Source organism: Felis catus, chromosome B4, assembly GCF_018350175.1.
Source record: "Felis catus isolate Fca126 chromosome B4, F.catus_Fca126_mat1.0, whole genome shotgun sequence".
Taxonomy (NCBI): Eukaryota; Metazoa; Chordata; class Mammalia; order Carnivora; family Felidae; genus Felis; species Felis catus.
In genome coordinates, this window is record NC_058374.1 from 96,247,913 (window position 1) to 96,264,497 (window position 16,585).

Here is a 16,585-nt window from a genome sequence, read left to right on the forward strand (position 1 = left end):
GCTCACAGCATTGGGCCTGCTTGGGATTCTCTCTCTCCCTCTCTCTCTCTTTCTCTCTCTCTTTCTGTCTCTCTCTCTCTCTGTCTCTCTGTCTCTCTCCCCCTGTCCCTCTCCCACTTGTGTGTCTGTGTGTGCATGCATGCCTGCTCTTTCTCTAAATAAATAAATGAACACTAAAAAAAGTAGTTTTCAATTTTGTTGATGTATCCATTTTTTTCTTTTATGCTTTTGGTATCATTTCTAAAAAATTTTTGCTGAACCCAAGAGCATAAGATTTTCTGTTTTCTTCCTAAATTTTGTAGTTTTAGGTTTTACATTTAAATCTGTGACCCATTTCAATTTAATTTGTATATGTTGTGTGGTGTATGGATTGAAGTTTATTTTTTTGCACACTGATTCAAGTTTTTTAATTACTGTGTGTTGAAAAGACAATTCTTTCTTTGCTGAATTGCTTTTCTACTTGTGTCAAATAAATTTAACATATATGCATTTTTATGTTGATTCCAGAATTCTTTATTCTGGACAGTCAATCTCTTTGTTTCTCTTTACATCAGTACCACATTTTCTTGATTACTGTAGATTTATACTGAGTCTTATAGCCGGGTATGTTAGTGCTCCACCCATTATTCTGTTGCAAGTCTGATTTGGTTGTTCTAGGTCATTTGAATTCCACACAAATGTTAGAATCTGCTTTTTACTATCTCCAGAAGAGCCTGCTGGGATTTTGATTGGCACTATAATCAATCTAGAGGTCAGTTTCGGGGAGAATGGACATCTTAACAGTATTGATTCCACTAAGCCATGAACATGGTGTATTTTGCATTTAATTAGGTCTCCTTTCATTTCTCTCAAATACTTTTATAATTTTCACTTTAGAAGTCTTACACATTATCTGTTAGATTTATATTTGAGTATATGATATTTCTTGAAGTTATTGTAAATGCTGTATTTAAAAACCTTATTTACTGATGCGTGTATGTATGTAAATAATTGATTTTTGTATGTTGGTTTTGAGTCCTGGATCCTTGCTGGGTTTTCACTTAATTTTAGTAGGTTTTATGTAGATTCTACTAATTTTCCTACGTAGACGGTTATGTCATTTGCAAATAAGTTGTTTTACTTTTTCCTTTCCAGTCTAGATGCCTTATATTTATTTTTTATTTATTGTAATGTCTAAGACCTCAAGCATAGTGTTGAATAGAGGGATAAGATTGAAAATCTTTATCTTGTTCTTGATCTTAGGAGAAAGCATTCAGTCTTTAAGCATATGATATCAGGTGTAGTGTTTTATACATGCCCTTTATCAGACTGAGAAGGGTTCCTTCTATTCTTAAATTTGTTGAGAGTTTTTATCAGAAATGGGCATTGGATTTTGTTGAGTGCCTTTTCTGCACCTTGTAAGATGATCATATGGTTTTTCTTTAAAAATATTTTTGCTATGGTGAGTTTACAGAGATTGATTTTTGAGTATTAAACCATGAAGTATTTTCCTTGTTTACATATTGTTGGATTCAGTTTGTTAAATCTTGTTTAAAATTTTGCATCTAAATTCATGAGATATATTGGTGTATATAGTTTTATTTTCTTAAAAAATTTTTTTAATGTTTACTTTTGTGAGAGAGACAGAGTGTGAGTGGGGGAGGGGCAGAGAGAGAGGGACTCACAAACCGTGAGATTATGACCTGAGCCGAAGTCGGATGCTTAATTGACTAAGCCACCCAGGCGCCCCTCGCTTTTTTTTTTTTTTTTGTAATGTTTTTTCTCGTAATGTTTTAGTCTCATTTCAGTGCCAGGGTAGTGCTAGCCTCATAGAATGAGTTGGGAAGTTACTCCTCATCTTCAGTTTTCTGGAAGAATTTGTGTAAGATTGGAAAAAAATAATTTTGGGTCTTTTAAAGTTTGTTAGTTGATTTTACAGCACAGTATTTAGTGTGGGACTGATTTTGCCCGACTGTTGAGGCCAGGCTGCTTTGAGTACTTTACCCAGTGCCCTGTGAATTATGAGGTTTCCCACCCTTTGGGGAACAATTCCATGTGAGCCTGCATATTGTTTCTTCTAATAATTTCATGTGACCTTTCCTCCTAGCCTTTGATAATTTATGGACACACATGCACTGACCAACACTCTGCTGACTACTCAAGGAGAGACCTCTACAGATCTCTTGAATTCTCTGTGCACTTATCTCTTCTATGGTACTCTGTCCTGTGAACTCTGACTTGGCTTCCCCCAATTCCCATCTCTGTGTCCTCAACTCCAGGAGACCACTAGGCATTGGCTGGGTTTTCTCTCACTTTGCCAGCTAGAAACTCTCTCAAGACAGTAAGCTGGGGCAATTATATGGCCCACCTCATTTGTTTCCTTTGAATAGTCACTGTCCTTCATTACCTGATTAAACACACACACACACACACACACACACACACACACACACACACACACACTCTGTTTCATCGATTTGGCCTGCTTACTTGCTCGCTTTCCTTCTTTTCTGTTTTTGTTTCCTGGTGGGAGGGTAAATCCAGTCTCCTGCCCTCTTGGCTGGAAGTATAAGGTATTATAGTTTTTTTTTTTTTTTCTTCTCTAGTTTTGGTGGGATTAATATCTATTTCTGTTATATATCCTTTTTTTTCTCAAGCTCAGGCTGAATGTTTGATTGTGTTCCAGATTTATTTCCTTGGTAGTTATGAACTCTGAGCTGGTCTTTTTCTTTCAGAGTTTTTGTAATAACCGTTTTATTCTTGCTGGTCTGTATTGTTTTTTTTCTGTCATGTGTCTTCTGAGAGGTGACATTGTCAACAAGACCTTCAAGAATTTTATCAGATGCTGATTATGTAGAGAATGCCAGTAGATATTTGGGTAGCTGAAGGTCATCATCACCTCTAGAGAGTAGGTTTATATCAGTTTGTAATTTATATTAGTGTCTTTTTACCCCATTTCATTGGTAGTCTGTGTATACTCTATAACAATAGCATTCTTTCTCTTCTTTCACTTCCTTTTATTTTGCAGGTACACTTAGTGATAGGTGGTGCTCTTCCTCAGATCTTCTGCTTGGTGTGTCCTTCCCTTTTGTTTTCTCAGGGTAGGTCCTTTTATTGTTGAAGTCATGTCCTGGTTTCCATCTGACAATATTCCTCCACTACCTTTGAGATTTGGTTTAAATTCTTTTTAAAACTGCATATTTTGCATTTATTACCAGTAGTTTTTAGCATTTTGGTTGTAAAACAAAACATAATACAGAAAAATGACACCTTTATAACATCATAAGGGAAACACCACTTTAGTCAAGAAGTAGTAGACCTTTGCAGCCACTCCAGAAGACCTTCCATGTACCCTCTTCTAAGTAACCACTGTCCTTTTTTAAAAAAATATATTAAAAAAACTTTTTTTAGAGAGCATGCGTTCAAGCTGGGGAGAGGGGCAGAAAGGGGGGGGGGAGAGAGAGAGAGAGAGAGAGAGAGAGAATATGAGAGAATGAATGAATGAATATATCCCAAGCAGGCTCCACGTTCAGCATGGAGCCTGACGCGGGCTCAGTCCCACAACCCTGGGATCATTACCTGAGCCAAAATCAAGAGTAGGATACTCTACTGACTGAGCCACCCAGGGGCTCCTGTCCTAACTTTTCTAGTACTTACTTTCTTACATTTCTTTACTGTTGCTAGGATTTTTTTTTTAAGTTTATTTACCTTGAGAGAGACAGAGACCGTGCAGGTGCGGGATGGGCGGAGAGAAAGGGAGAGAGAGAACCCCAAGCAGGCTCCATGCTGTCAGCACAGAGCCTGATGTGGGGCTTGAACCCAAAAACTGTGAGAGCATGACCTGAGCTGAAACTAAGAGTTGGGTGCTTAACCTTAAGACTGAGCCACCTAGGCACCCCTTAAAATTGTTTTATGTTCATTTATATTTGAGAGAGAGAGAATGAGTGGGAGAGGGGCAGAGAGAGAGAGAGGGAGGCAGGCTCCAAGCTCTGAGCTGTCAGCACAGAGCCAGACACAGAACTCAAACTCATGAACTGTGAGATCATGACCTGAGCAGAAGTTGTACGCTGAACCAACTGAGCCACTCAGGCACCCTTGTCTCAGTCTTTTTTCTTCTCCTAGCTTTCCATTTGCCAGTTTCTTGACATTAGTTTTCATTGCCCTTCACTTCAGTAGAATATAATTTTTTCTTGTTTTTCTTTCTGACATTTTTTTCCTCTTATGCTTATGAACTCTTTATCTTCTCTCAAATCTTTGGTAGTAGAAAGAGAGGCATTGCTGATGCCCTTTCTTTGCTTCCTGTAGCACAGAGGACCAACTCATGTTCACAACACTGGTAATTGGTGACTACTTCGGATGGGAATATGAGCATATGGTACACTGGAATAATTTTGTTAGTGTCTGTATATACTGAGCCTTAAGTTGATTGTCGTTTTCATTGTGTACCCTTTGGACAAATAAAACTTTTCAAATCTCAACCCCAAACTAGTGGAAGAACCTCAGTCAAATCACTTAATGTCCTTGCATTTTTTTCTGTTACAAAGTAGGAATGATAACACGTATCTAATTGTGTTATGAGGATCAAATTGATAACGTAGAAATGCTGTGTAAAGTAATGCATAATAGAAATACTACATGCTGATGATAATAGCATTTTAACCTTTCTTTTGTATCTTGCATTAGAGATTATGAACAAAACCAGAGTAAAGAAATTGAAAACCTGTTTTACTAAATGTATTACCTCGGATGAAATTTCTGATATCATAATTATTCCCTGTAGCAAAATAATTTTTCATACCAAACAAGCTTAGAGATAGCTTTTCAAATACTAATTATTACCATTGACGAAGATAGGATGCAGAATATCCTATGGCAGAAAGATACTCATCAGGAATCAATTTACTTATAGGGTCTAATGAAGAAGAAATACCATTTTAACACTTTGTATAAGATCACAATTTTAATTGGACTTCTCTTTTTGTGTTTTGAGCTATTGTAGATAGTTGATACCTGTAGAGTTGTGTTTTATTAATAAGCTCATGTACTGAGAAACGAGTGAGGAACAAACATATTCTGTAAATTAAAAAAAGTGAAATCATTCCCTCAAAAGTGGAATGGAGGACTTTAGGAGTAAAATGTATGATTCGGGACGCCTGGGTGGCTCAGTCGGTTGAGCATCCAGCTTTGGCTTAGGTTGTGATCTCGCGGTTCACCAGTTCCAGTCCCGTGTCAGACTCTGTGCTGACAGCTCAGAGCCTGGAGCCTGCTTGGGATTCTTTGTCTCCCTCTCTCTCTGTATCTTCCCCGCTCACGCTTTGTCTCTGTCTCTCTCAAAAAATAAATGTTAAAATAAAATAAATGCATGTTACAAAAGGGCCTACAAATTTCTTTTGTGTACTATTTAGTAGGAGTTCGGATGGGAGAGAAACCAAGAGTTTTTGTTAAAAGGCCCAATTGTTAGTTAACTGCTGCATTGCTTTATAAATTAAAGACATTTAAAAATTGCTTTTAGGCCTAAACAGCATTATTTTCTACATCTAAGCAATTTCAGAAACTGCTTTTCTGTAGGGAAACCATGTGGAATTTTTCTGGTAGTTTCTTGAGGCAGTAACAATTGAGATTTAATGGATGAAGATGTTAGGAAATCTGAAATCCACTCCTTCCTTTGATGTGCATGTGGTCTTGAGTAGTCACTGAATAGCTTTGTGTCTCAGTTTATTCTTCTGTAAAATGGAGATGGAAATAAGGTCTATTTCTGACACATTCAGTTTAGCTATGAGGATCAAAAGAGATCAGACTGCTTTGAAAACAAAGTCAATAGTTGGGGTTCCTGGGTGGCTCAGTCAGTTAAGTGTCCAACTTCAGCTCAGGTCCTGATCTCATGGTTTGTCATGCTCTGTACTGATAGCTCGGAGCCTGGAGCCTGCTTTGGATTCTGTTTGTGTCTCTCTCTCTGCCTCCCACTTGTGTGCTCTTTCTCTCTCTCAAAAATAAACATTAAAAATTTTTTTTTCAAAAAAAAAGAAATAATTAAAATTGTCATCATTAAGGGGCACCTGGGTGGCTCAGTTGGTTAAGCGATCTCCCAGTTCGTGGGTTCGAGCCCCACATCGGGCTCTGTGTGGACAGCTCAGAGCCTGGAACCTGCTTCCGATTCCATGTCTCCTGCTCTCTCTGCCCCTCCCCTGCTTGTATTCTCTCTCTCTCTCTCTCTCTCTCTCTCTCTCTCTCTCTCTCTCTCTCTCAAAAATAAACATTAAAAAAAATTTTTAGGGGCACCTGGGTGGTGCAGTCGGTTAAGCGTCCGACTTCAGCCAGGTCACGATCTCGCGGTCCGTGAGTTCGAGCCCCGCGTCGATGGCTGATGGCTCAGAGCCTGGAGCCTGTTTCCGATTCTGTGTCTCCCTCTCTCTCTGCCCCTCCCCCATTCATGCTCTGTCTCTCTCTGTCGCAAAAATAAATAAACGTTGAAAAAAATTAAAAAAAAATTTTTAAACTATCATTAACTTTAATATTTGAAGTAAATTACATATTTGATGCAACTAGAACTTTTTTTTGTCCCTTTAAGTCTTACAAGACTTAATAAAGGTTAGGAGCTCAGTAAGGTAAGTTTATTAATTTCATCCTATTGGTGGCAGAATTAGTAATTTGTATCGGTTAACATCACAGCCTTCAAATTAGCCGAATATGACTGCTTTCTAAAGACAGTACAAGTCTTGGTTTGGGATTGTGAATATTTGGACATGTAATTTGTCCCTCAAAATGTACTAAAGAGTTAAGGAACACAGAACATGGAATGAGTGCAGCTTGGACTTTTTCATAAGATACCTAGTACTATCATGCTTTTTAGGTATTTTCCCAGCTAAATTACTTAGGAAATTCAGCTTTTTCTTAAGTGAAAAAGAGAACAGACAACACTTGGCCAACATTTGTATGTTGTAGTGGTTTAAAATGGGTCCCAGGAATGGAATCTTAGTTTATAACATTATGCTTTTAGAAAATAAGGCTTACCTTTGTATGGTTCAGTTTACTTAGGAATTAACTTAAGTCTCCCTTGTATTGCCATAGGATGTTGTTCAGGGACCATGTTTTAATCATACTTATGTAACTATAGTGTTTTACGTATTCAATAAATATTTGTGTGCTTGGAACTACTTTAATCATTCCTAGATGGTCCTCATCATTACTCTTTAAAATTCCCGTATTATTCCCTGAATTTCTATGCCATTTTGCTATAAAAACACACTGAAATAATCTTACAGTAAAACGTGCTATTCTAGGAATAGTTAGAAAGCAGTGATTCCTTATTGCATTTCATCTGTTCTTATTCTTGAGTATTTTCAGATCCTTTTTCAGTTTGAACCCAATATCTTGCTTAATGTTTGTTAATAATATATTTTAAGTGGAATCTGCTTGAGACACACAGCATTTTTGTTTATGGAGAAGATCAAGGTTGTGATTATCACTAAATCAAACTTCCATGCATAACAAAGCAAACTTCCTTCCAGTTTGTCTTAGTTTGAAGTGCTCTTAAACTTGAGTGGTATTTTTCAAATAATACATTTATATATGAAGTAATCAGAAATGTGTTTCAGGCATTATAGGAAAATATCTCACTTTTTTAAAACAAATGTTGAAACAGTACTTAATAATGTGTGGTTAATTCTTTTTTTTTTTTGCTGTTCCAGATTATATACGAACAGGAAGGGGTCTATATTCACTCATCTTGTGGAAAGACCAATGACCAAGACAGCTTGATTTCAGGAATATTACGTGTGTTAGAAAAGGTGGGTTTCTAGTAAATGATTTTATTTATGATTGTTTATGGCAGTGGTTCATTGTTAGGGCATTGTTAGTTTGAATTTCATGTGTGAGGTGAAATTATGTAATTGAACAGTGGTAAATTTAACATGAAAATGATGTTAGAAAAAATTCTTAATTAAAAATTTTTAAAAAAGATTTTAAGTAATCTCTACACCCAGTGTGGGGCTCAAACTCACTGCTCCAAGATCAGGAGTCCCATGCTCCACTGACTGAGTCAGCCGGGCACCCCAGAAAAAAAAGTAACTTTAGATAGCCAGTAAAATAGCATGGACTATTATAAAACTTATGTAAAAGTTGCAGTAATGTAAATTTTTATAATGAATAATAATAGTTTAAAACTCTATATAACAATTATCAAATAGTTTATGATATTACATACTTAAAATGCTAATATTTAGTGGTTTAAAATTTTCATTTTGGGTTCAGGGAATTACACATAGGTGACTAAGAGTGTAAGATACTGCTGAATAGTAACCGTAGTCCATAATTTCTTTCTCTAGGATGCTGAAGTAATAGTGGACTGGAGACCATTGGATGATGCTTTAGATTCTTCTAGTATTCTCTACGCTGGAAAGGTATTTAAAAAAGAAAGGGTGTGACTAAAGGAAGGAATGCTATTAAGAATTTTTTTTTTAAAGGTTATTTATTTATTTTTGAGAGAGAGTGTGAGAGCATGAGCAGGGGAGGAGCAGAGAGAGGGAGAGAGAGAATCCCAAGCAGGCCCCATGCTGTCAGTGCAGAGCCCGGTGCAGGGCTTGAACTCATGAACTGTGAGATTGTAACCTGAGCCAAAACCAAGAGTCGACGCTCAACTGACTGAGCCACCCAGGCACCCAAGGAATGCTATTTTTATTTTTATGTTTTTGTTTTTGCTATTTATTTATTCCAGTATAAGGAATGCCATTAAAACAATTATTTTTTAATGTTTAATTTTGAGAGAGTGGGGGAAACAGAGTGTGAGCATGGGAGGGGCAGAGAGAGAGGGAGACACAGAATCTGAAGCAGGCTCCAGGCTTGAACTCAAACCATGAGATCATGACCTGAGCTGAAATTGGATGCTTAAGTCAACTAAGCTACCCAGGCACCCCAAGGAATGCCATTTTAAAATAACTTTTTTGAGCTATAATTCATATGCCATAAAATTTATTCTTTTAACGTGTACAATTCAGTGGTGTTAGTATATTTACAGAGTTGTGTAACCATCACCAATATCTAATTTTAGAACATTTTTATCACTCCTAAAAAAGAAACTACCTTTTAGTAGTACACCCCTCATTCCCACTTAACTCCAGCCTCTTGCAACCACTCATCTACTTTTCATCTCTGAGAATTTGCCTGTTGTGGACATTTCATCTAAATGGAATCATACAGTATGTGGCCTTTTGTGACTTGCTTCTTTGGCTTGGTATAATGTTTTCAAGGTTTATCCATGTTACAGCACTTCTCAGTCCATCCATCCTTCTTCTTTCCCTCTTTCTTGCCTGCCTTCCTGCCTTCCCTGCCTTCCTGCCTTCCTTCCCTGCCTTCCTGCCTTCCTTCCCTGCCTTCTGCTGAACAACATTGCATTTATGGATATACAGTAATCCCCCCTTACCCATGCGGGATATGTTCTAAGACCCCCAGTGGATGCCTGAATACTATCAATACAGATAGTATTGAACCCTGTACATACTGTGTTTTTCCTATACATACCTATGATAAAGTTTAATTTATAAATTAGGCACAGTAAGAGATTAACACTAATAACTAATAATTAAATATGACAATAATAACAATATACTGTAATAAAAGTTATATGAATGTGGTCTTTCTCAAAATCGTGATTGTACTGTACTTACCTGTCTTGTGATGATGTGAAATGATAAAGTGCCTACGTGATGAAGTGAGGTGAATGATGTAGGCATCGTGAAGTAGTGTTAGGTTACTGTTGACCTTCTGACAATATGTCAAAAGGAGGATCATCTGCTTCTGGACCATTGTTGACTGTGTGTAACAAACTGTGGAAAAGGAAAACCACAGATACGGGGTGCACTGCACCACATTTTGTTTATTCGGTAGTTGATGGATTTTTTTTTTTCCTTTTTTAGGTTAATATAAATAATGCTCATGTGAACATTCAAAACAAAATTTCTGTATGGACATATATTTTTCTCTTAAAAACCTAGGAGTAGAGGGTCGCCTGGGTGGCTCAGTCAATTAAGCATCCGATTGTTGATTTCTGCTCAGGTCATGATCTCATGGTTGTGGGATTGAGCCCTGCATTGGGCTCTGCACTGAACGTGGAGCCTTCTTGGTATTCTCTCTTTCCCTCTCCCTCTGCCTGAAATCCACTCGCTCTGTCTCTGTCTTTCTCTCTGTCTTAAAATAAATAAATAAATAAACATAGGAGTGCAATTGTTGGGTTATATGATAACAATGCATTTACCACTTGTATCATGCATGTGTTGACTTCTCGCTGTGGAAGGTAGAGATTTCTATTTTATCTATTTTATCTATTCTATTTTATCTATTTCTATTTTATCTCTAATTCCCTTGAAACTCAGTCTCATTTCTCCACATTTCTTCTCAGAATATTTAAACACAGATTCAGATTTCATCTTTTAGAGACCTTTCTTCCAGAGTCGTCTTACAGGCTCATTCTGACCTGGTTGCCTTTTTGGTTGGCTGTGCAGCAGTTGTCCTGAGGATTCTTCCCTATGTTTTTATCCCCATTTCTTATATCCTGTGCTGTCTTCTATTTTGGTTTACTCCTTTGTTTTCATGAAGCTCTAGTACTTCTGAGAAAAAGGGTGCATAAGAACAAAAATATTTATTTTTTCTTAGACTTTTTTTTTTTTTTTTAATGGGTTATTTTTAAGAGAGAGAGCGGGAGAGAGGCAGAGAGACAGGAAGACTATCTGAATCAGTCTTTGTGCTGACAGCAGAGAGCCTGATGCAGGGCTTGACCCCACAAACCGTGAGATCATGACCTGAGCTGAAATCTGATGCTTAACCAACTGAGCCACCCAGGGGTCCTGCTATCCATATTCTGACTGGCATAGAATTATAGTTTGGAAAGAAATTACTGTCTTAGGGTTTTTAAGTTTCCTTTATTGTTAAGTCTAATAACATTCTAACTTCTGATCCATTGTATGTTTTTTTCATTTTAGAAGCTTTTATGATTGCCTCTTTGTTTCTAGTGTTTTAGATTTCCTCACAGTGAGCCATTGTGGTCCTTGATATCCATTGTTTTGGGCACTTGATGGGCTCTTTTAATATGGAAACTTGTGTCTTAGTTCTTAGGAAATGTTGTTGAATTATTTCAGTGAGGATTTTTTTCTTCCTCTCCATTTTCTATTTTCTTTCTTTCTGGAACTCTGTAGACCTGGACTGGTCCTCTAGTTTTCTAATCCTTTCTTTCCTATTTTTAATTTCTATTTTAATTCTTTTCCTATTTTTAATATTTTTATAGGAAGTTTCTTCAGTTTTATCTTTCAGTTCTTGGCTTTCTTGCCTTTTTAATTTCTGCTTTATTTTTAATTTCTAGAGCATCTTGTTCTAAGTGCCCCTTTTCCAGTCCTTTTTAAAAATAGCATCCTGTTCTTTGTGAATATATCTTTCCTTATTCCTAAGGCATTTTGTTTTTATCTCTCTACATAATCTACTTTTAATTGACTTTTTTCCCCCTTGTTTCATTGGGACCTTGTCTTTTGTGTAGACACTTGCCTTTGATGTTTGGTAATCTTTGTGGTGTGATGCTTAGATTTAACAGCAGACAAAAAAAAGTGGTTGATTATACTCTGTAGGTATAAGTAGATATAGGTAGGCTTGGTAATTCCTTGGGGAATCTCTACTGTTAAAGCTAGATCCTTTCTCTTGGGCTAATTAATCATTTGTCTGGAATTCCTGCAGATTCCTGCCTGGGAGGGTAAGCCTGGATTCCAGTGTTCTGAGAACTGAGTGGAGGAAGAGAGCTGGGAATCTCACCAATTCATTGTATAGATGGACTTTTAATAAATTCTCGTTTTCAGTGTGTTATCCCATTATTTAGTGTGGTTGGTTTCTCCTAATCCAGAGATAATCTGTTTTACTTTCTTTAATGAATAAACACTTCCAGCCTTCTGAACTTTCGTTAGTCCTCTTTTTAGTTTGACCTTTATCCTAATTTCCAAAAGTACCTGATCTACCAATTCCAAACCTTTGTGCTGGTGGGATTCTGTAGATGCTTCTTAACTTTCCCCATTATTCATTTCATTCATTTAGTTTTCTTTTCTTTCAGTCTGTTTCTATTTCTTAATTTTTCTTGTGCCTTTATAGTATCTTTCTTTTCTTACAAATTTTCCTTTGTCCCTTTTTAAAAAGAATTACACTAGCAATACATGAATACATTCTTGTAAAAATGTTCAAGTAATAGAAACAGACAATAGAAATTGAAGTCCTGCTTGACTAGAATCCTGTCACTCATCTGTCCCTATTTAGTGTATATCTTTCCAGACTTTTGTCTGTATACATTTCACTATCTGTCTAGTTTTCTTTCTGTGTTGCTAATTGCATATGCTGCATGTCGTTACACTGCATTGTTTTGCAACTTCTTTGTTTTATTTACTATTATTTAATAGTAAATAAATATTAACATATGTTAGTTTTTTAAACTATGGCCTAGTATTTCCTTGTCTACCCCCTAGTTTGTTTATTCACTCCTTCACTTATGGATATTAGGATATTTTCAGTTTTTCATTTTTATAAACAATGCTGCAGTAAAAATGCTTGCATATGCCTCTTAGTATGCATGTGTTAGTATTTCTCTAGAGTGGAAGATGTAAAGAGAATTATTTTGGTGGCACACATGCATAGTTTGAATCTTAATAAATATGACTCTATTGCCCTTTTGGAGTCAGTACTAATTAGCACGGTCATCAACAGTGTGAGGTACCATGTCTTTACACTGTCTTTCATATTTTTATTTTTTACTTGAATAGAGCAAAAAATTGAAGTTCATCTTAACTTTTCTTTGACTGTTTCTGAAGTTGGACATCTTCCTGTATGTTTGTTGCTTCATATTTCTTCTTTGACTTGCTTATTCCTACCATTTGCATGGTTTTCAGATTTGTTATGTGCCAATTTCTAAATAACTTGGTGTAGGTGTTTTTGTATTCTAGATGTTTTTCTTTGTCTGCCATATATTTTGGAAACATTTTCACCCAGGCTTGCTTATGTTTGCTATCTTTTATTGTATAGAAATTAAATTTTTTGGTTTAAATTATTAGTATTGAATTTTAGACTTTTGGTTTTATTCTCTTTTAAAATGTTAAGTTTTATAGAACCATACATGTAGATATATTATTTGTAGCTTTTAACTAATTTTATTGCGAAATATGCAACCAATGATGGCTTAAATAAAATAGCCACCATTGGCTATTTTCCTCAAATAACTGCAAATCTAGAGGTTTGGAGTGATTCTCCTCTGTTTTCTTTTGTGGTCCTAAGATGGCTGCCATAATCTGAGACATTGTGGCTACAGTCAAAGCAGGAAAAAGGGGAAAGGGGATGAGGCTTTTATTAGGAAAGCAAAAGTATTTCCAGAGGCCCTGCAGTTGACCTCTGCCTTTATTTCATTGGCAACCCTAACTACAAGGGAGTCTGGAAAGGCTTTTCTTTTTTTTCTTGTTTTTGGGGGGGGGGGGGGATGGAGTGGATGGCAAGTAAAGATAAGCAAGAGAGGAACAAGGATAGGAAATAGTGGTCAGTTTTCCTACCAGTGATGTCTGCCACAACCTATAGTTTTAGTTTATGCAGAAGCTGAGAAAATATTATTAATTGAAATTAAATTCTAGTTTTAGTTCCTAAATATTTTATGTTACATGTGTGTGTGTATGTTTTTTTTTTTAGGATTCCAGTTCAGTTGTAGAATGGACACAGCCCCCAAAGGAAAGAGGTTATCGGGGATCGGAACATCTGAACAGTTATGAAGCAGAGTGGGACATGGTCAATACAGTTCCGTTTAAAAAGAAACCACATACCAATGGAGGTATGAATTAAATCTTTTGAAAGCTTAAACTAATTTGCTACAATATAATATAAATAAAAGTGCAAAGATAATTCTTTAATGTTCCTCTGTCACAAGGATGATTTCATGCTTTAATACATATAACTCTTAATATTTTAATTATATTCTGTATTCATCTCTCTTTTTGTTTTGATGGTTGTGACTTTATAAAAAAAAAGGTTTTAAAAATACTTGTTCTGTTTTGTAGTTACTCATGGAAGAAAATAGAAACACTTTAAAAACTTGCTTTAGATGTCTCTCAAGCACATTTTTCTAGAATAAAAAAATTCATGTTATTTCATCCTAAAACACCAGGGGGAGATGGAGTATACCACTAAACTGTACTGTTCTAATTTCAGTGCTTACTGAGATCTTCACAGCTCATTATAGTCTTCTATTTATATATGTTCAGTGACTATTCTCCTTTATATATTACATGTATATATTTAAATTTATGCTGCTATGTGATGATTATCTACATGTAGATAACAAAAAAGACCCAAGCTAACAGCCTGGCAGAACACATATACTATCCCAAATAAGATTTAGGTAGCCCATCTGTGAGGTAGCCAGCCTATTTGTGATTCTTTTAAAAGTAGTAAATACATGTACAGAGTTAAAGTGGTTTTTCCATAGTGATTAGTTTGTGTTTTATAGCTTAATTTTATCTCTTAATGATTTTGGTGTGAATTTAGGATTTATCCACATTTGCCAAATTCAGAAAAGCTGGCCAAAATTGGCTGGAATACATACACTACATTTATATAGCCTTGTTATTAAGTGAAATTGATTTTCATCTGTGGCCTGGGGAATCATTCTCATATACAGTAGTTATCCTTTGTACTATATCATTTCTTAGAAACAGTGGTAATGAAGAAGTTAATAGTAATTTGTAAGCCTTTGGTAAATTATAGTCAGCTCAGTGCTGGTGTTTTGCTTTTTTTTTTTTTTTTTTTTTTCTTCTTTTTGGTATTCTCTTTCTACTGAAAGGGGAGATTTTTACCAGAACAATACTAAATATTAAGACCATAGGACTTTAGCGTATTTGGCACGTGAAGTGATTTTTAACTGCTTTAGATTAGGTCTTAAGAATTAATTTATGTGAATTGATCTTTTTCTGTTTGTTTTGTTGGTTGTACCTAATAGTATCTAATATTGTTGAATCTTTGAAAATGACAGGCTATGGGAATGAACAAAGGAGTGAGTTTTCATAAATGAAAGAAACATTGCATGTATGTGAAATGCTGATAATAAACATCTTTTTAGGTTAGTAGTTTTCAACTTTGGCTGCACACTGAAATCACCTAGGGAGTTTAGGCTTTTTAGAAAAATACTGATGCCTGTATTTCATCCTGCTGGACCCTAGGCATCTGTTTTTCAAATGTTGTCCTGTTGATTTTAACGTGCAGAATTGAGAACCTGTGTGTAGCTATGTAGTTTAGCAAAATACTGCTCATATGGCTTGGCCATGCACTGTGACTTATAAAGTAAGGAGACTTTATTTAGCAATTATTAAAAGTTAAGGAGATATTTTCTTTTTTCCCAGTATTTGAAAACTATTACGATTGTGTATAGCAGTAAGCAACAATATTGAACCTAGTATAACGCAGTATGCATACACATGTACCTGTCTGCCAGGAGTTATGAAGTGCAGTGCATTCTGTCCCATCCCATCCCTTCCTCTTCTAGATTATTTCATCCAATTATATTTCATCAAAACTTCTTTCAAAAGGAGACATTTTCTAAGCTTGATGTTTCAAAATTCAAATTTATGCCATTATGAAACATTTTTATACTTTTGAATCATTTTTCTAGTAAAATTTTATTTTATTATAATTTTCATGTTATATTTTTTACTTCTTTGTGTGACAAGGGAATTTGGAACAAAACATTTAAACATTAAATTTTTTTTAATGTTTATTTTATTTTTGAGAGAGAGAGAGAGAGAGAGTGTGAGCTGGGGAGGGGCAGAGAGACAGGGGGACACAGAATCTGAAGCAGGCTCCATCCAGGCTCTGAGCTGTCAGCACGGAACCCAAAGCGGGGCTCGAACTCACAAACCGTGAGATCATGACCTGCACCGAAGTCGGACACTCAACTGACTGAGCCACCCAGGTGTCCCTGGAACAAAACATTTTAAAAATTGACTGTCAGAGACATAACTTTCTTTACAATTTTTAAGAGTTTCTATTGCTCAGTCTTTGTTTTTATATATCAGAACAAATGTTTTGAAAACGTATCTTCCCGAAACAACAGACTGCCATCATGTTCTGTACACCTATCCAAATAAAATGTCGTGTTCTTGGTGTTGATTCCATTCAAGACATATAGGGACTTATTTAACTGTTTTAGTTTTACTCTTCTGCTGTTGTGGTCAGTTTTCCCATGTCATTGTGCTGGAGATATGTTTTATATGTATTTGGTTACATTGTTCATCAGAACTAATTAGTTTTATTTACCTTTCTTTAAGAGAAGGAAGGAAATTTTGAGTTAACTCTTGGATTTATTAGTTTTCCTTTGTAACCATTTCTATTTTTGTTTAGCTATTGGTGGTAGACTAACTTGATGTTTCTTTTATGTTGACTTGGTACCAGGTTATTCATTTGTTCAATGCATCTTAGAGTACCTGCTATGTGCTAGTCACTCCTCTAGATATTAGGAATATAATTGTGAATAAAATAAAGTTCTTGTTCTCATGAATCTTACTATGTTCGAGTAAAAGGACTTCTAGAATTGAATTGTAATGTTTTTTTCACT

General features: G+C 35.8%; 1 protein-coding gene across 3 annotated transcripts in view; it reads left to right on the forward strand.

Moving 5' to 3' along the window:
- Nucleotides 1–16,585, forward strand: part of TBC1D15 (TBC1 domain family member 15) — a 72,348-nt gene that overhangs the window by 15,240 nt on the left and 40,523 nt on the right. For all 3 annotated transcript variants that reach the window (XM_019835226.2, XM_003989050.6, XM_045062073.1), the window contains exons 2-4: nucleotides 7,668–7,766; nucleotides 8,304–8,378; nucleotides 13,672–13,810. In XM_019835226.2, coding sequence (XP_019690785.1) covers nucleotides 7,668–7,766; nucleotides 8,304–8,378; nucleotides 13,672–13,810 — 313 coding nt within the window. The remainder of the gene's footprint in view (nucleotides 1–7,667; nucleotides 7,767–8,303; nucleotides 8,379–13,671; nucleotides 13,811–16,585) is intronic.